This window comes from Hippoglossus stenolepis, chromosome 14 (genome assembly GCF_022539355.2).
Source record: "Hippoglossus stenolepis isolate QCI-W04-F060 chromosome 14, HSTE1.2, whole genome shotgun sequence".
Classification (NCBI taxonomy): Eukaryota; Metazoa; Chordata; class Actinopteri; order Pleuronectiformes; family Pleuronectidae; genus Hippoglossus; species Hippoglossus stenolepis.
Window position 1 is genome coordinate 23446393 of NC_061496.1, and position 20292 is coordinate 23466684.

General features: G+C 38.5%; 1 protein-coding gene across 1 annotated transcript; it reads right to left on the minus strand.

Annotated features, from left to right (window-relative positions):
• Nucleotides 1-1073: 1073 nt before the first annotated feature.
• On the minus strand, nt 1074-20292 carry slco2a1 (solute carrier organic anion transporter family, member 2A1). Its single transcript, XM_035177391.2, has 14 exons — nt 20077-20292; nt 13610-13747; nt 11206-11368; nt 10458-10670; nt 9766-9864; nt 9534-9673; nt 7794-7866; nt 7474-7638; nt 6831-7035; nt 5461-5608; nt 3579-3742; nt 2785-2849; nt 2052-2172; nt 1074-1944 (listed from the first exon to the last, which is right to left on the minus strand). Exons 1-14 carry the CDS (start codon nt 20134-20136, stop codon nt 1824-1826), a joined length of 1875 nt encoding a protein of 624 aa, XP_035033282.2. The 5' UTR covers nt 20137-20292; the 3' UTR covers nt 1074-1823.

The following is a 20292-nucleotide window of genomic DNA, read 5'->3' on the forward strand; positions in this document are numbered from 1 at the left end:
GTAAAACCATATAAGGTAACATATCAGGGGGGAGAAACTAGAATACTAGATACCAGACACTCGGAGTGCGTAGATCAGCCAAGGCCCAACAGTCCTCTCATGACACCACATTCAGATCCACACACTATATAACACATCATTGATCCACCTCAGATTAGTAAAAGTTCTATCTTTTAAGCTAGAATAAGCAATATAATAATATAATCAGATCTATTGTGATGATTATCATTATCGACCGATATGAACATTTTAATCTCAATATAATTCTTGGCCTTATCGTCCCAGCCTTAGTCACATGGAGATTTGTACACGTTATCTTATCATATTTATTTCAGTAATTTCAGTTCCAAGTTCGTGGTTTGTTGTAGGAGACATTTTACAAACATTTGACATCACATTTAGAGGATTGCTGCAGCAGAGAAGATGCAGAGGAGGCTGACATATCCTTACTTTAGCACCAAAATCCCTGGATCCTGCATCTTTCTGAGTGGCAACTTGTTTGACCTTATCCATGTGGTAAATGTCCACATTTTACAAACTCCACGCTGACAGTCTGCGTCACAGCCCAAGCTGAGATCACCTGATGCCAGGGTTAATATCTTAGACTTCAGGCAGCTCCTCTAAAGCCACAGAAGACATCCCACAGTTGTTTCCACGGGCTGAGTTGCACTTCCCATACAGATTCCCTGCACAGTTATATTTAATTTAAATTCATACAAAATGTCAAGTTGTGAGGCCCTGTCTGCTCCAAGTCTGCATTAAATGCAATCACGATCATTTGATTAAATACTGTTACAGTTTTTTAATTAGAGTGAGAACAAAAATGTTAAAATAGGACTTTGACACTGGATCACTTTACAAGCCAGAGTCACAAGAGAATATAAAAAAACAGCTCCCATTTTTAACTGATATCAGTAATTAGTGGAGCAAATTCCAGAACTCATTTGAAATGAATAAAACCATCAAATCTAACTGAAATGCAGTTAGTCTGAGTGAATTGGGGTTGCTCACTTTGCTGGGTTCATTCTCCAGCCTGAAAGATAGAAAAAAAAAAATCACACTGACCTGATTAATTATAGTGTATATTGTTTTTATTAGCCAGCAATGCTTACACAATGTCTATGCACTCCACTGTAATAACAACCATATGACTACACCAGTAGATAATGTGCATGGTTAATTCAATTCTATGAGTAACAGCGCATGTAATTAATATCATGTCATTAGTATTGGATTAAAATCAAGCATTATATATGAGGTTACATGAAATGACTATTGAAGTTATCACAGATGTCTCTAAGTTTGAGACAAATATCTTAAAAAATAAACTTAAATATTAAGCTATACACGTAATTAGTTACAGAGTATGTTCCCATCGCAAAGAGGAACCTGCATAGAGTCCGACCTCATAGGAACAAGTAATATACACAGATCATCTGCTGTTTTATCATTGGTCAGACTGTTACATGTCCCAAATCCATGTCAAATGTTGTGAGGTACCATACAAGAGAGGTGCTTGAGCTCCTCTCTCTTCTCGTGTAATGAGTGGGTCATATTGACAAAGCAATTCCTATCAGACGCTTTAAAGCATCCGAAAAATGATCCTGTTTTTAAAAAAATGTACATTTTCTTCAAACAGTGACGCACCACGTAGTGAAGTGGGCCTACAGATATTGAGATAAGTGTAGGCCTCTCTTGGCTTGTGGCTTTCTCCCACTGACGCAGCTTTTCTCAGCACTTCTCTCTGTTCTCCAACACGTTTCACACCACAGCCAAGCTTTAAGAAACAGAGAGGCTTCCGTCAACACGCAGGCTCAGCGGCGTCACAGGAGTCCTTCGGGCCTCTTCTCCAGGCTGTACTCCTGGGTCCGATGCACCTTCCACCCCAGCATCATCAGCAGCACGATGCCCATCACCTTGTAACCCACCTGTAGGCCCAGGTATCTGCAGGAGTCAGACAAAGGGAAGTGAAGGTCAGCAGTGATGCACCTCTACTGCATATGTGTATGTGATATCTGTGTGATTGTACGATAAGTGATAAGCTTTCATACCGGTTCCTCAAGACGTTGTTGTCATAGTAACCACAGCTAAACTTCTTTCCGCACACATGCTTCCACCAGATACATGACGAATCAATGGCCATCCCGAAGAGAGCGGGGGCAGGCAGCCAGGCTGAGGGAGGAGGGAAGAGAGTGCAAACATATAATCAATCTCCTACAAGAGGGCAATCTAAAGAATCTTTGTTAAAATGCATTATTATACAATTAGGATGTCATAGTATTGATGAATAATGCAATTCAAAGTTAGAGCTTTCATAACAACAGCCACACATCCCAGTGACCAGAGAAGTTTACCAAAAATGATCTAATAATTTGTTACATGATTTAGAAAATTAGCAAAACTCAATTTTTGTTATGAACTGTTATCTGAATAAAAACCTAGTTTTATTGGAGTTTATTTATATTTAATTATATATAATTTTGAAACATGTCATTTTTCTTATTTTATGATAATTTTGATAATGTAATATTTAATTATATAAGTAAATACAAAACAACAATAAAATAAAATAAAAAATAAGAATAATTAAATAACACGACAGTGAGTTGAGTTTTAAAAGATTTAGCAAATTATTGCAAAATTGATTGATTTATACATTTCATACAATTTATTTATAGTTTTAAAAAAATATATATTTTATATTGGATACTTTATATCCTTAATACAATTATAAGATATTGATTTGATAATTGCACCAAACAGATTACTGGCATCCTGACTTACCTAATACCCTCATGAGTAAAAACTGGATTCCTATAGCAAATGACTTCTCTTCAGAGGGAACAGATCTGAAATGAACATGAAAATAAATGAAAAAGTCAATACCAGCATTTTCTACTATTTTCTACTCACTGGACATATATGACAGTGATGTGTGGGCACTTCTGTCAGTCTTGTATTAAAAACCCACTGTTGCACATAATTTATTTAAAATCACAGAAAGAATCTGTCGGAGCAACTTTGTAAACTTTTCTGGAATTAATCTTCCCAGCTTGTGTGACAATCCGTTTGTTTTCTTAATTCTCCTACATTGAGGGCCTATAATATGTTGATTTACTTTAACCAATCCATTTGTTTGTTGGATGGTTTGTTTATGCAAAAACGGAAAGGCATTGGAGGAGTGTCGTTCTATTTAACTTTGGCTGTTGACTTTTTAGAGTCGCCTGAAAGACAAGAGTAGCTCATGGTTTCTCAGAATCTTTTTAAGAATCTGAATATAAAACATGACCGAAGGCTGGAGAGAAAGATGTGAGGTCAGATTTGGTTAAATTTAACAGAAAGATGATTAAAAATAAAAGAAGATAAAACATCTTTGTTGCCACATACTGTATTTGTAGGCAACTAGATTGAAATAGGAAATCCATAAAATCACTCGTAAAAGTCTGAACAGGAGGGAAGCAGATTGTATTTGAACATCTGTTAAATCAATACTAGGAACTTTAAACTTATTTTTGAACATATCATATATTTACCAGATATTCATTTGTGTACAGTAAAGTGCAATAACTGTTTCTTACCTAAGCAGCATCATATACATGGGGTTATGAGTGAAGCAGGCGATGAGTGATGCCAGAGAGATGACGAGGATGGCGGGGAGAAGTAAATGAGGGCAGCTGTTCGAGCAGGCAGCCGGACGGGCTTGATGCTGGCTCTCAGATATACACCTGCAGTTGGTGTACAGCTGCATCACAAAAGAAAGCAAAGAAAATATTCATCTTCGTATCTGTACAAAGGAAGCGCAAACAACTTTTTTTTAACTTTTAGTTACATTACACATACTGTAATACTCCTCCCTCCCATTAGGAATGAATAAAGTGTATCTGCTTGATTTGAAACTGTTAAATTAATGGGTTTTTCTCTGTGTTAATGTGGAAGTTACATAAAACAGCTACTCCAATATGAATGAATGCTAATTATATATACTTTTTTAAAATTAATTAAATAATAAATTCCCCCCCCTACAAGAGATGACTGTCTAAAGTTTACAACCATACAAAATTAAGTACTTTAAAAAAAAGACGTGGTGGAGCTTTTAAGGGCAGCTGCAAAAATTTGGGCTTCTCAATTTTACATGTATTTATTATTTATTAATTATAATAAAATGTTTTTTCTTTGTTTATTATGAGGAGCTCTGTTATTTTTTTATTATATTATTTCATGACTTATTAGTTTTGACACAGTTTTTGATTTACAGCTAAAACGTTTTTTCCTGTTTTCCATGTTAAATTGTAATAAATGAAATCTGACACTTTTAGGGGAAAGACTAAATAGAGATAATAATGTGAAGAAAAGTTAGATTTCTTTTTTTCCCTTTATTCAAACCTAACCTGAACATTCATACATTACCATTTACTTTTATGCCAGTTTATATATTTAACAGAAATAGCTATTGAAAATGTCCTCAGTCCTTATGACTGGTGCAGCTGCCCACGTGTAGACATCTGAGTCCACAGGGAAGGGGAACATAATTATCCTGTGATTCCTGGGGATGAATCCATTAAGGTAGCAGTGGTCATCATTATCTGTGTTTCTGTGTTACAAGGCGGTTAACATGCTCAGTCAAACTGACTAATACTCTATTAGCAGTCACACGATCCACCCACTGGAAGACTACTCACAAGCTGTGATGTTTAAATACTGACATCTTATCCTTCTTAAAAGACCTCCTATACGCTCTGTGACTTAGAAGCATTCATGAGACATTGATCGTGAGCCACTGGCGTCCTGTTAGCATCAGGAGCGACTGGCTGAAGAGACAAACAAGGACGGTCTCAGACTTCATATCACTGCTGCTGTGATCGATTATCTAAGGCCTGTTCCGAGTATCTACTTGAAACTAGAAAAAGAGCGATTGAACAGAAAAGTCTAATCCCAACAAAGAGTCTGTCTGTCTTAATGGCATCGTATTTGCAGTATGTGTTCTCTCCCTGCACCAGCACACAGTTAAAGGTTAATTACAACCTTACAGGCTAATTCACAGATCCTGTGCTCGGACAGGAACCAAATGCTTATGCCTTCATCACACACTGAGAAAATTATGGAAGTTTATAGAAGTCAATAATACGAGTTTTGTGCACCCTGCTGTAAAAACAAATTCTCTCCTCTTGGACCTTCAGTTTTTTCCTTGGAATAAACATACTTTATCTAACATTCCAATCTAACATGATTACTCTGTGCGTCACGTGATTTAACAGATGATTTGGCCTGTTGTATGATCTCATTTAAAAGCTATACACATTTTCCCAAGTTTAAACTAAAAGCGTAATTTTATTTTTACAGCACAAACATCTGATCATTGTGTGCTGATGTTACATACAGTATATCAATGTACAAGAGCCTAACCTGCAGGTATTTACTGAGGGAGAAAACCATGAGCAGGTGTTCAAAGGAGGCACTGACCTGAACCCTGAGGCTGTTGCTGGGCTCTTTTGTGAAGTTGGTGCAGCCTGCGTGACAAGGAGAGATGTACTCGATACCATCAGACCCACACACAGGGTTGAATGCGTTGGCAGGACAGGAGCAGTTGGAGTAACACTTGGGGAGTGGCCTGAGGAGGGCAGAGAGAGACTGTCAGAATAAATCAGGTAGTTGGGACTGACATTAAGAGCTAACGACCGAGTACTTAGAAAACTTGAATGTCCTCTGGCAGGCAAGTTGTCAAATAAACAATGAAGATCATCTGTTGCAGCCAATATAAATGTCACCCCAGTTCAAATAGACTATTAAGTTTTGAGGTTTGAATCTGAATATTGATTGTGCTGCACATTCCCCATCTATCCACGTATTTCACATCCCCATTTTTTTGTTTGCTAGTCGAGTAGAGCCAAAACAGACATGTCATGTTAATAAAAGACATATCACATGCTGACATAAAATCCCAGAGGATTAAATACTTTGATTTTTAATCAATTTGAAATGGATTTGAACTTACATACACACACATTAAACTGAGTTCAGTCAGTTTGCTTATGGAGGAAAAACTACTTTTTTATGCATTTTCTAGTGAAGCATGTTGGTGACCTACTTTCACTTTCTAGGATTCAATAGGTTTGTTCGGCATCAAGGACACAAGTTGCATTTTGGCAATAAAATGTATGAATGTTCACTGTAAGAATTGTCTGCTTATTTAGATTAGGATTTGTCTTCTGAACATAACACTCCCTGCTTCTGTCCCACCAGTGCAAATAAAATAAAAAATAAAAACAATCCTCCCATCGGATAATTGTATTGACTTTTCTAGCATCACAAGCAAGCAGGGATTAAATTATAGGACTTGAAAAGTTGCTATTGTGGGGTAAAAAAATCGAACTAAAATGGCCCTCAGTACAGTTCATACCTCCTGCAAGGCTCAAAAGTCCCCTTATTCAATTCATTAGATCTGGATTTTTTTTTATCTGCACCTAAATTGTACAAACTTATAAATATCAATAAAAATATATAAAAAATGGAAAATGGCATAAAACGCCTCGCAATATTTTTGAAAGTTAAAAGAAAATTCCTGGATCTGCCCCATAATTTAATGGATTTTTCCCTGACCCACAATGCAAACATCCACTTAGTTTCGTGTTGATCTGTGCACTAGTTTTTACCAACTATAGTATTGCCATTCGGACACAGAGCAGGTTTATTTTGGCTGCCTTTCAAGACTGCATCTTGCTTTCATTGCATTTGTGTTAGTATGTCATACATAGTAAGTTAAACAGAAACAAACAATAAAATGTAACCAAAACAGATTAACCAAACCTTGGAGAAACAATGTTCACACCCACCTGTCCTGTTCGTTCGGAACGTAATTGACCTCGTAGACTTTCTGGGTGGGACAGCCCATGAAGAACAGCGGGATACAGATGAGGGTGGACGTGGTCAGCATGACCACAGAGAAGCGTGGGATCGTCTTCAGAGAAAGACCCGCCTTCTTCATGATGAGTCCGCCAACCAGCATCCCCACTGCTACTGCTGGCAGATTCACAGCACCTGGGAACCATAAACAGCCGAGTTACTGTATCTCCAAGTAAAGAACAGGAATTTATTGTCTGCTAAAGAGTTCCAGAGGAGTTTTGCGGCCATCATGTGATACTTCACTTCATTTGTAAGCTGAAACATGACACAATAGTAGCCTGGAAATAAATTAATGGTTGCAACACACAAACCCAAATAAAAATGTAACGTAAGAGAAGATGACAGCCTAATATACTCTTTAGAAAGAAGCCATAGAGCAAGTGGGCTGATACACTCCAGAGCCCCCCATTAAATTATTTTAACCGACTGTTTCATTTCTCCTCCAGACAGTTCATAAGAAAAGGTTTAATATGTACAATGACGTACATTATGACTTGAATTATTTAGCAGCCAGCTGACGATTGTGATCTATTGTGCGCTCCGCTCCTGGAGCCCCACCGTTACAGTACCTACCTACGAGCAAGCTGCCGTAGGAGGCCGACGTGCTGTACTGCCGCTCCAGAAATTTGTTGAGGAACGTAGCGAGACCCGCAATCACTGAGGAGAAGCAGCACTGGGCCAGGACCAGCATCAGGAAGAGAGGACTCAACAGGAGGTGGATGAACATTCTGGGAAACACTGATGAGACATAATCACACACAGACACACTGATCAGCAAAACGTCTCTGCCTTTTTATTTATTACAGAACACGTTAACAAAATAAAATTATGTTAAGTTATCATATGAATCTAATTTGAAACTTTTTCCTCGGCAAATATAATAATAAACTTACTTTTCAGGAAATCCAATAAAGAGACATCTGGCTTCTTGAAGTCACCATTTATGTCATTTTCACTTCCAATCACCTGGAAAAATGAGATTCAGGATTTGTTACATGGAGCATGTGTGTGTGCATGATCACAACATTAAGTGTTTATTGTTCATCATTTAGTTGGCAAGTAATGAACATGGGGTATGATACATTACCAAATCATTTCAGCCCTTGTTACTTTCCCCTACCTTTTTTCCCCTTCATGCCATATTCTCATACAATATAGGCCTCTGTCTCTTCATGCTGCTTTCATGTAATATGGGACTGATAGACTGAACTGACATTTCTGTGTAAAAGCCCCACGGTGTCCAAAACATAATGAAAGATTTCTGCAGAGATTTCGTCTCCCTGGAGATTTGTTCGTGGCTCATCCTACCGAAAAGTCATGCTCCTTTATTAAATGGCTTTCAATGTATGCTTGAAATGAAGGTAAACATTTAGATTTCACCAAAAATATTTTGATCAGATGCACGGGACCTCAAGTAGCCTTTGATCGACGCCACCAAACAGCTTCAGTAGAATTAGGGTGAATGTTATAAGACTGTATCATAATACTTTACTTTTAGAAATGTCATTTATTCACATTGGCATCCATACTACTACTGGTAGAGTGACAGCAACTGAATATTTTTACTTTTAGCTGTTTACTAAGTTAACTATTTTATATATATTTCTTTGTTGCATGTATCAAACCTTTTTACATCTTAATCTATTTTGAGGGTGATAAATCAATTTAAATGCATTTAAACCAATTTAAAGTATTTCATCTGTTTAATTAACTATCTGTACCAATTATTTAGGTTTTGTTGACCTTATCAAGTGTTTATTCATGACTTTTAGCCAACTATTTGAACCTTATATTTAACTGTTGCATTTAACCATTTCACCTTTAATCCATTCATTTTAGGTAGTTAATTATTTAAACTGTTAATTTTTAGTTAACTATTGAACCATTCAGCTATTATGTTTAGTCAACCATCAAGTGTTATTCATTTCTTTTAAAAACAAACTTGTGATGTACACAATGGACTAACATGAATATGATATTTATATGTGTTTATTCAGGGTGGATTATTCTACAGGTGTAATGGTCAACAATCTGTTTTATGTATATTCCAAACCCACCATCACTTACGTCGTATGTTCTATGGAAAGTGAGGTGCGTGTTCTTGCTTATGAAGTCATAATGTTCACTTGCTGATAATGAGATTTCTTAAACGGAGGAAATTAGACTCTTATCTTTTAAACATTTTTACCAGGTCAAGTCCTGGACAAGGCTGGAATGTGGTTTCAAACATGAGGAGGATAAAATCCCTGTAGACTTATCTTATCTTAATGTTCTTTTTAGAAAGGCCTGATACACAAAGAAAGAATTCACTAGTCATAAATAAACAAATACAAAATTAAATTCTGCGAGTTAAATTGTTACATGATATGACTACAATTACAATACTGAGTTACATGTTGTATCTTCAAGATGGTCCAGAAAAGAGGTAAAGTCAACTTGCAATACTGCTGTTCAGCCAGTAGGTGTCAGTAAAACATGAGGGTCTTAGATATATGTATTATCACACCGAATCTTACAATTTTACATTGTATAGCGGCAGGAAAGGCAAATACCTTTATATAAACCAAAAGATAAATCCTTTTACTATTTTTTCATAAAACATGTATTGAACTAAAGACCTCTGTATGACTTACATTGTCCTCTGAAGGCATTCTACGAGGGAAGAAGAAGTAGGGGATGGATGTGAGAGCTAGGCAGCCGGCGGTGAGGAGCAGGCCAATCCACCAGGCCCCGACCCAGCGAGGGTCACTGTGTGTCAGCTCTTGTCCGGCCCCTGCAGGAGACACCAGACACAAGAGTGAAGCATCTATGCTGCTTTAACCTGTCTGTAAAATAACATGAGGCCTTTAAAGACAGCATCATTACCGAAACCCAATCTGTCCACATCCACATAGATCCGCAGGATGACGGAGCCCAGCAGGTAGCCAACGGCAGGCCCAAACACAGATACAGCAAACAGGATGGCTGTGAATGATAGGAAGGACTGTGAGTTTCTTAAACACTGCCGAGTGATCTTCTGACCAAATCTTGACCTTAGAATTGTCAAAAATGACAATATTCTTTGACAAATTATTAACAATTTGTATAGGTTTATTAAGGCTTTTATGTTATCAAATATAGAATAAAAAATAATTTAAATGAATTTAATTATTTTGTCTCTCTCTCTCTCTCTCTCTCTAACTTGATTCTACAATTTCTACTGGCAGACCACTGAGCACACAGCACTCACAGTGTCTCTGCTTTTTTAAAATAAAAAATATTTGTTTGACTTTTGCATAAGAAAATAGAACAAAAAATACCCCCATTCAAAAGTCTATTTACATTTTCATCTCATCTATTTCAAAACAAAAGACTTTACTGTCTCTCAGTTTTGCTATATTGCATATGAAAACACGAACCCACAATAAAAAAATACCGCTTGGATTGCAAATAAAACTTTACAATTATAAAAATTTACACTTCAGATTAAAGAGTTTATAAACCTGCAGAATTCCCCAGTATAACAGCATGACCGTCAGATTGTGTCGTTATCATCTAAACAACTACAGGCCATTCACCTATGTAAAGAGGGGAGTTGCCAGGTCCTGCAAAATCATCGATGTAAGAAATCCCAAAGGGCTGGATGGGCACCGAGCCCACACCAAATAGCAGCTGAGCAGTGGCCATGAGCAGCCACAGGTTGTTGGTGTCGGTCAGACGCCTGGTCTCGTCACGGCCACAAGAATTGGTGTCGTTCGAATTCTGCTGCAGGTTGCAAATGTCGTGGCGATCTGGATCCCGGAAGGTGGTCACACAGGGACAGGGGAAAAACAAATACAGAGATAGTTAGTGACACAGCAGTAGATGCAGATGTCCAGCTATTTTAATTTCCTGAAGCTTCTGACTCCTCACTAAAACATTCTGTGATGCCAAGGTACTGGGGGCAAAATGAATAAAGGAAGAGGGAGATTGTTATTACAAATGAAAACGCTCTGGGGGTAATTCTAATCCCTTTAGTTTGCAGCGAGTGCACAGAGATTATGAATTTCCTTGAGATTTATGCTGAAGTTCAGCTGCAGACCAGCAGCATGATTTCTAAATACACCAGCGGGCCAAATGCCAGAAACCTTTTCGACCCCTGCTGACTACTTTCCTGGGAAGTGCTGCAGCATTCTAGACAAACCCTTAAGTAAAGTCTCATAAATTGCCCTGACATATTTGTACATTTATGAGTCCCCTGCTCTGGACTGAGTCACATTAGCTGTCATAGCAGTTCCAGTGGAAACAGAGTAGCACTGTGGGTTTGCATTGAGGGCTGTGTCTTACTGTTTAAAACGGAGTCATATTCGTAGGGCTGGGACACGAAGTGAGGTAAGGTCAGGATCATGGCACTGACGGCCATCAGTAATCCTCCGACTCCAATGACACGAGGACGGTGAACCCGATTTCCGAAGTAGCTCACGAACACGATCAGCACACTGTTACTGATCTAAGAGACAGACACAGGTTTCAAACAGGATCTATGATTCTAAATTCACACTTTGAATAAACTTTCATACCAAATATGGAAAGGACCAGTTGCACAGTAATCCAAACTTAGTGCAGTGGCTGTTCCCCTCCAGTCCAAAGGAAGCCTAGCCACCCCATAATATATATTCTCATGAAGAAAGCAAACTGTATTATTCCTTATGAGTTTTACCATTTCCTTTTTTATCAAAACATTCCATTGTTAGATTTCCATCTTAAGCTGATGAAGTGAGTGCATGGTGCATCACAATGTGCCGTTAATGTGTGGTAAATGATGATGTGCTGAAAGGCCATTATTGCTTAAAGGGATTTAAGACATCTTTGCCTGGCTTTTCTTGAAGAAAAAAAGTTATGGTTCAGATTGAGGCCAGGTTTGACTGAGCTCGAACCTGAATCATCAATCATCCATAAAAAGGAGGCTTCTCACCAATCAAATGTCTATTATCATCATAAAAAACACAGCCTGCACTGATCTCCGTCCAGCTTGCCAAGTACACGCAGCATTGGCTGGCAGGTAGTTAGCAGAGCAGATGGAGATGAGTTTCTTGTAAAATATGACTTGACTAATCCTGCTTTTGAGCTGTAGCTGAAGATCAAACAGAATGGGAGTCTTACCCTTAAGCTGGACCTGACTCAGGGGAGAGCAAAAGGAAAAGCTATTTTTTGTGATAGGAACTGAGCTGGAACTGAAAGGATAACAGGAAGGGTGCCGCCTGACCAGTCAACAACCCATTGAACACAACAGGATTTGTCGACCTGACAAACCTCTCAAGGGCCAAAGAGGTGCAAATGAGAATCAATCCTGGTAACAGCACTCTTTCATACTGATTTGTAAAAGCAAATAACTACCATATCGCCCTGTGAGCATATGTAGATTTAATTTAGATATAATTGCATATGATTGGCAAATATTAGCACTGAAATAATATTAGGCTGGTTTAAGTCGGACTAATCAGATAGATTCCAATTTGATAATGTTGACAATGACATGCTCACAAACGTTAGTCATGGAAAATAATATTATCAGAAAAGCACCACATATATTTCCATTGTTACACTGATGACAATCAGCTGTACTTATTTTATGAAATTAATCAGGCAGTTAAACTTCAGGAATGTCTGAGGATTGGATGACCTATAACTTTTTTTCTTCTAAATTCAGATACAATTTAAGCCATTGTATTTGGACATTAACACTTCAGAGCAACTTGTCTGAACCGATAGTCACCTTGGATTGCTTTAGCTTGGCCCCTAGTTCTACTGTGAAGAATGTTGGAGTTTTATTTAACCGGGAATATTACTAATTCTGAGTTAGGTTTCTGGCGTCCAGATGAAGGTAAACCCAATAATCACTTTTCTTTTTCATCTGTTTTGTTCTCCATCTACAAATAATATCTGTCTTTTAAGCAGCTTTACACTTCACTATGTTCACAAGGTAAGCGATAACTTTCTCTGTTTGCTTCTTTGTGTTGGTCCAGCAGTTTACACTTGCTGAAACCTGTGAAACAAAAACAGATGCCTGCTATGGTTGGAAACCATGCTCATGAGATGAGAGTCGCAAGAGTGAATGAAAACAGCTTAGTTGTGAGCAATAAAACCTAAATAATTAAAGATGCTAATAAGCTCTGTAATGCTACAAGGAATTCAGACAGGTTTGTCACTAATTGTATAATCTTGGTTTTATACTTTTTCAATATTAAAATATTGATTGTATGAGTAAAAACTGAAATGAACAGTCCTTGTTTGGTCTGAGTTTTGATAAATTATCATACAATCAGTCATTCAAATTTGATGAATGACCCAGAAAGTCTGAGTGCAGCCAAATCCTGGCAGGTTCTGAGCTGCAAAGGAACTATGAATGGCTAAATGTAAACATAGTGATTTAGGTAGTGACTAGCGACCTGTGGCTATGGATACTTGAAACCTAAAAAAAACTGGAAAACATTAAAATCCCACTTGAGCACAAAAAACTCCGTATGCTTTACGACAAGCAGGTACAGAACATTCTTTCATTGCTCCTGACCCCAGTATCTGCAATAAAAATGTTCCAAAATACTTCCTTCGGTGCGTCCTGCTTGAATTGTGGGGAAGTATAATTTTGACATGTCGCTTATTCGGCAATTCCTCCTTTGTCATCGGTATCCTTGAAATAAAGCTATCGCAATCTCAAACTGTGTGAGGCTATGTTATTGTTGGCTCCTACCTCGTGGAGAGAGGAAATGGTTCCCGAGGAGTAGCTGCTGAGGCCATAGCGTCTCTCAATAGTGGTGATGGTGCTCTTGAAGTACGAGCTGTACAGCAGCTGAGAGAATTGCAGGAGGCCGTGGCACAGGACAAACAGCTAGGAAAGACACAGAACAGAAATCTGATAGTGGCTTCTTGTAGTCATGCATACAGTCAATAAGTCTAATAACAGAGAACCCTATGCAAAATGGTAGGGGCCACAAAGATGCTCCTGCATGCTCTACCTCTAATAGTGATGGAATAAGAGCTAACATAGGTTATGGTCATAAATGTCAAGTGTATGTTTTGTTTTTCAGCTGCAAGAGACATTTGGCTGGACTCACTTGGAAACCCAACCGACTCAAACATAAAACCTAAACTAAAACATAACCTAAAGCATATTCCTCCTAAGAGGTTTAAATGGTTTTAAGACACATCTATCAATTCAGAGAAACCGCACCAGCATCCCATATGTGGCCGGTGCTTTACAAACCCTGGCAAACAGTCAGATGACATTTAATTCACCCAATCCAGTGGATACCTTAACATTAGAGAAGCAACATTGTCTGCACTGTACAATTCAGTGAGGAGATCTGTAGAGTGGAGAAACTGGAGAAAACAGCTGGAACAAACAGGCAAGGACTCGGAAGCATTGGTCCATTTAAAAGTCATGAATCATGAAAATAATGTTGTACATAAATGTTCAAGACATTGAAGACATCTTCCCTTGACAGAAACGCATCTGAAAACTTTAGTTCACAGTCATCACACACATTATCATTCTAATTTTACACTTTGAAATCCCTTGTTATTAACCACACTACTGGCCAATAAGTGAACTGCAGTCAGCATCTTTTTGGCGACTAAGTTTGATAATGGTTTAGAGCTCTGTGTGACAGCATGTCACCGTTTTCAGAATTTTTACAAAGCAAAAAATCATTCAATCGAGAAAATAATAAGCAGATCAATCATGAAAATGATCAAAAGAGGTCCACGTCAACCAACAACAGAAAAATCTTGGGTTTACATTCATGACAATATTTAATGTTTATACTTTACTTAAAAACTTTTACAGTTTGGTACTTCTACTTAAGTATAGGATTTGAATACTTCCTTAATTTGTAATGAAAATATAAAGATAATTGTAAAATACATAGTTTTACATGTGCTGGTTTGCAGATTTTGTCATCTTTGAATAAAGGCTTCATGTTTGGGTGAGTAGTATCAATCTTCTCATCTAACTGTCATAAGGGAAACATTTTACTCGAAAGTCAAACCATTTCTTCAACATTAAAGAGCAACAGATGTTGTTTTTGTATTTACGTTGAATACTTGAGTAAATGGAATGGTCTCAGGAGTGATTTCTCCAAAACAGTAATGAAACAAGCAATTCAGTGATTATTTTGGAACCGATCACAACCAATTACTGTTTGAACTGATAGTGTAACGTGTTTCCAACTGGCTGTGCGATGTGGTCTCATGGTCTCGTCTCTTCACACATGGAGATGTGGAAAGATCGGAGTCACCCGCTGGATGAACTCCCAGTCATCCAAGAGAGCCACTCGCCTGTCTTTGTGTCAGGAGGCTTTCGTAGACACTCATATGACTCCTCTGTACATGGCTCTATTCGCTTGGGGGGCCATGAATGGCAAGTTACGCTGAAGATACGCGTTAAGATTAGGAGTGAATTTGTTATGAAAACAGTGATAAATTCAAGCTTTCAGTTTGTTTACTGCCTGACAGGTTCGCTGAGGGAGAATAAACTATGAGTTCAACTCAGAACAGTTAATGCTCCTATTAAAGCTTGGCTTTTACGGTTTGTTAGCACACACAAAAGATGCTTTTATGCTTTCATCCTCATTCTTTTATCAAATAGTCTTAAATTATCTGAAAGATTTGTCAGGAGCTCTTTGCTTGGCCAAGCAAAAAGCCTATTTTGTTTGTGATTTATATAGATTAAAACTAAATGGTAGCAGCCTTGACTGTTACTTTATATGGAATTAACCTTGGGTCAAGTTAAATCCAGGTTAGGCTTCAACAAAGTTGGATTGATATTTATATTGCTGATAATGCCTTGCTTAAGACACAACTTTGGCTTTCAGACAATTTGCCTTCAACTCTGGAAAGTCAACACATCATCCATCACACATTAAACATTCACCTCTAAGCCTATGAAAAGATTAAAAAAACTTTTCTTGCAGCCCATCATTATTTATAGACTATTACAAGCTGTAAGAAAAGAGGCCGAGATAAAAATGGTGCTGAACGCTGCGATGTGTCATCACCATGTCACACTGAAATAACAGGATTTATCCACAACGCTCATACACGTGATTTATGCCTATTTGATGTTCGAAAGCAGGAAACGTGCTTGTTGGATTCTTCCTGGTTTATGTACATATTTATCCTTTCTGAACACTGTTCGCTCCGTCTGTCTGGTGGTTATTGTCCAAGCCATCAACCCTGCTGAGAGAGGAAGAATTGAGGGAAGTTCACACTTGATTCTCAAATGCTTTTATTTCAGGGGCACGTGTTGTGGCTATGGCGCTACATATCCATGGATTTCAATGAGGACTTTTTTTTGGTATTTTATTGTTTTTGTTAAAAATGTCTGACCCATTTGGTTAAAGAAGTGAAATAAAAGGAAAAGCTATGTGAACTAAGTCTGGCAGGATAGTTGAGAGAGACGAAAGCCACAGAATCGCCTCCCTTCATTGTGAAACAGACATTAAACAGATTTGCTGCACAATAGCCTCATGAACAAAGGAGGGCTTCTGTAGATTTTCAGCAATAATAAGTTAATATTCACTTTCATGCAGAGATTTAGGATGTTACCGTTTCTGAAGCCTTGATGGCAATTGCGACACGAACATGTTCGATAATCTCATATTGTGATACAGGACTAGAGAATTGTAATACTCCACCACTCTGTCACCACTGCAGGTGAATCAAAATCATTTTTTATTACATAATTAGCACTCCAACACAACTAATTAGCATAATTATACATTCTATTGTAAATTAGGGCAAAGTGTACATTTCATCGTCCTCCAACTGCATAGTCTAAAGGTGAGGCTAGGTTAATTAGCCCTGGAAGCGGTTGACCAATCACAACAGAGCAGACTGGGATACATCGGTGGGGGGGGCCTTAAAGAGACAGGAGCTAATGCCAAGTGTTTCAGACAGGGGCTGAAAAGAAAAGCTGCAGCAATGGACAGGATGAGAACAGTGAAATATTATCTCAATATTAGAGTACGTGAACCTTTTCAAGTAATGACCCAAATAAAATTTATGAGCCAGAATATGAGTATAATATGTCTTCCTTAACTTTATGAGACAGCCACAGTCCTGAGACACATGCCCAGTGGCACTGAGGTGTGGAGGGAAATGTCCAGGATGTGGATAGTATGTGCCCCTGAGCAGAAACTTGGCTCGGGTTTTGACAGATATCCTTAAAGAGAATTTGATGGGGTACGGCGGGTGCACACCAGACTAGGTGTAGTCCACAGTAAGTTCAAAGTTGTGAAAAAAACAAACACAATGTCCTGGTGAACCTGAGCAAATAGCGGTAAGTGCTGTACTGGTGTCAGGAAAAGATGGATGGAAAGGATTTCTCCCTGTGAAACCATTGTTGAGGAGCTGGCTCTGATGAGTGCAAAGTGATTTGGTTTTATGTGAAGAGGAACGCTGCCAATTTTGTACCTCTTTTGTTGCAACTGCGAGACACGAGGGCAGGAGTTCTGGCATTAGCTTGACTCCTCGCTGCAGCAGGGAACACTTGCAGAAATACCTCAGTGACACATTACCTGCTGCTTAGTCTGCTTATTCTGAACTACTCCCTTTACCATAACTGAGTAGGGCTAAAGTTCACTGAGCTCTCTAAGTGAATGATGTGATGATGCCTATGGGATGAGCGATACTGTATCACTGTCCTCCGCCCTCCATCCTAGCTTTATTTGTACATCTTGGTTTCAGCAAAGAGGGGGGGGGGGGCGGTTTAAACTCTAAACGATAAACACGAGAAGATTTGCAGTAGCCGGACCCACCACAGTCGTGGAACGCAGAAGGTAAACACGCTAAATATTTTTCAAATAAACCTCGACCCTCTGGAAAACGTAGAAGTTGCTTAAGATGTTATTTCTTTCACGGCCTCCCTCAGTCTGACAGAGCGTAGGTGTATTAGTCACACTTCATTCACACAAAGAGGTAGACAAGTCATGTCTTTTGAAAGCAACCAACTACGTGCATCAGGGAGTTTTTTCTCATTATTACTCACACGTCTGGAACAAACTGCTTCTCTCCCATTATTGCCACTGAGGTACAACTGCTCCTCTTGGCACAGAGCGCAGCTACAATTCTCTTTTCCCTCTGCTCAGCGAGACGTCTCATTTTAGAACGAGAACAGCAGGAAGTTAACCTAAATTGAATTAAGTATTTAATCATAGAAGAACAACACGGTCTTCATTTTCCATTATTCTGCAGAAAATTTTATCAGCAACGATAAGGCGATCAGTAGGAAATTTATTAACTACTCTGATGAAAATTTGTATTATTTTTTAACCAAAAAAGCAGCAAAGATTTTATTTTCTCTTACATTACTGTAACAATTTTTTTTTTAACTTTTTGTCCGACAAGAAAATTGATAATGTCCCCTTGGCTTTAACAGTGCTGATGGGTTCATTTTTTCCCCCCTGTTTTTGAATCATAATAATAAATATTCATCAGATTTTTTTATTGTGAAAATTATAGTCACAGGCCTAGAAATGTGACGGTGATATTTAAACATAAATGTACATTTGAAAGTTTAGTTTAATGAGTAAAGCACCTTGAAACCTTAGAGTAGTAAAATAACTAAACTGCCGTGAGCAGTTGGAGGTAAAAGCAACATTCCTTCATTCCGAAAGCAAAGATAAAACTTTGTTTTACAGTCACTACTGGTGACCCACAATTCATGGAAACTTTATGAAAATGAAAGTGAATTAAAACTACTTTTAAATTAGATTTAGATGAGTTCAGACTGGGCTTCTTTAACTCTTGCAACCTCGACATCTTGCCTGACAGGCTGTTTGTCGAAGGTGTAGCTCTGGACAGCATTACACAGCAGGAAATACCCTCAGGTTCTCTGAGCGGGTAAAGAAAAACAGACTGAAATCACTTGTCTTTGTGTCACTCCACAGTTATCATTAGTGAAAAGTTGTCCAACAAAAATCTAAAATTAAATCTACTTGCATAAACAATAGTAGAAAGGTGGAGCAGGTTAAAAGAAGACTTGTCAGAGGAGTGAAGAGTGAAGCTCTGGACAACATCACACAGGAGACAATATAGTAAAAACACTTGTCTTTGTCTCACTCTGCTGTTATCATTAGTGAGAAGTTATGCAACTAATCATTTTAGAATAAACCATAGTTACAACTTTCTAAAATTAAATCTAGTTGCATAAACAACGGTAGAAAAAGTGTTGCAGGTAAAAGAAGACATGTCCCAGGAGAAAAGAGTAAAGCTCTGCTGGATAACATTACACAGGAGACAATACACTCAGGACTGAAATCACTTGTCTTTGTGTCACTCCACGAGGGAAAATTTATGGAACAATAATCTACAAATAAACCATAATTGCATGATCAATGGTAGAAAAGGGTTGCAGGGTTAAAAGAGACATGTCCCAGGAGTAAAGAGTAAAGATAGTGAAGCTCTGGACAACATTGAACAGCAATACAACAAAAGCTTCAGGTTTCGTCTCAAGAGGGAAAAAAAGGACTGAATACACTCTTTTTGTTACTCCACTGTTATCATCAGTGGAAAGTTCTGAAAACATCTCTAAAATTTAATCTTGTCGCATGATCAATGGAATAAAAAGTGGTGTGGGTTAAAAGAAGTCATGTCCCAGGAGTGAAGAGGGAAGATAGTGAAGCTCGGGACAACATTACACAGGAGACAACAGTGAAAACACTTGTCTTTGTCTCACTCTGCTGTTATCATCAGTGAAATGTTCTGCAAAAAGTATCTCAACAATCTACAAATTAACCAGTTGCATGATCAATGGAAGAAAAAGTGTTGTGGGTTAAAAGAAGACATGTCCCAGGAGTGAAGAGAAAAGACACTGACGCTCTGGACAACCTTTGTCTCAAGAGGAAAAAAAAAAGGACTGAAAACACTTGTCTTTTTGTTCCTCCACTGTTATCATTAGTGAAAAGTTACTAATCATTTAAGAATAAACCAGGGTTGCGTGACCAAAGGTAGAAAAGTGTTGTGGGTGAAAAGAAGACGTGTCCCAGGAGTGAAGGTAAAGATAGTGAAGCTCTGGACAACATCACACAGGAGACAACAGGGGACAACACTTGTCTGTCTTGTTATGGAACGAACCCAGCGGAATGATCGCAGGTAGGAAAGAGTTGCAGGTTAGAAGAAGGGAAGAGTGGAGTGAGTCTCCTGCAGCACCGGCGCTACCTTAATGCTGCAGCGCCGTGTCCGCGGCTGCTGCATGATCTTCGGGGAGAGTATGTCCATGAGGTCGGCGGGTGTCCGCTGGTGTCCGCCGGTGTCCGCGGGTCGCAGTGCGCAGTGCCGAGCAGAATGTGGAGGTGTGTGTGTGTGTGTCCCCTGCTGATGTGCACGGCTCTTTTAATGACGCTCGCTCATGAATCTGCACGGGACTCAGCCCAC

Excerpts from the sequence above, each read along its gene's own strand:
- slco2a1 (XM_035177391.2), bottom strand. The coding sequence starts at position 20,136 with ATGGACATACTCTCCCCGAAGATCATGCAGCAGCCGCGGACACGGCGC. Across the intron at positions 10,671-11,205 it reads ATATGACTCCGTTTTAAACA|ATCGCCACGACATTTGCAAC; the intron begins GTAAGACACAGC and ends TCCGGGATCCAG. Across the intron at positions 2,173-2,784 it reads TTTACTCATGAGGGTATTAG|CCTGGCTGCCTGCCCCCGCT; the intron begins GTAAGTCAGGAT and ends CTCCTCCCTCAG.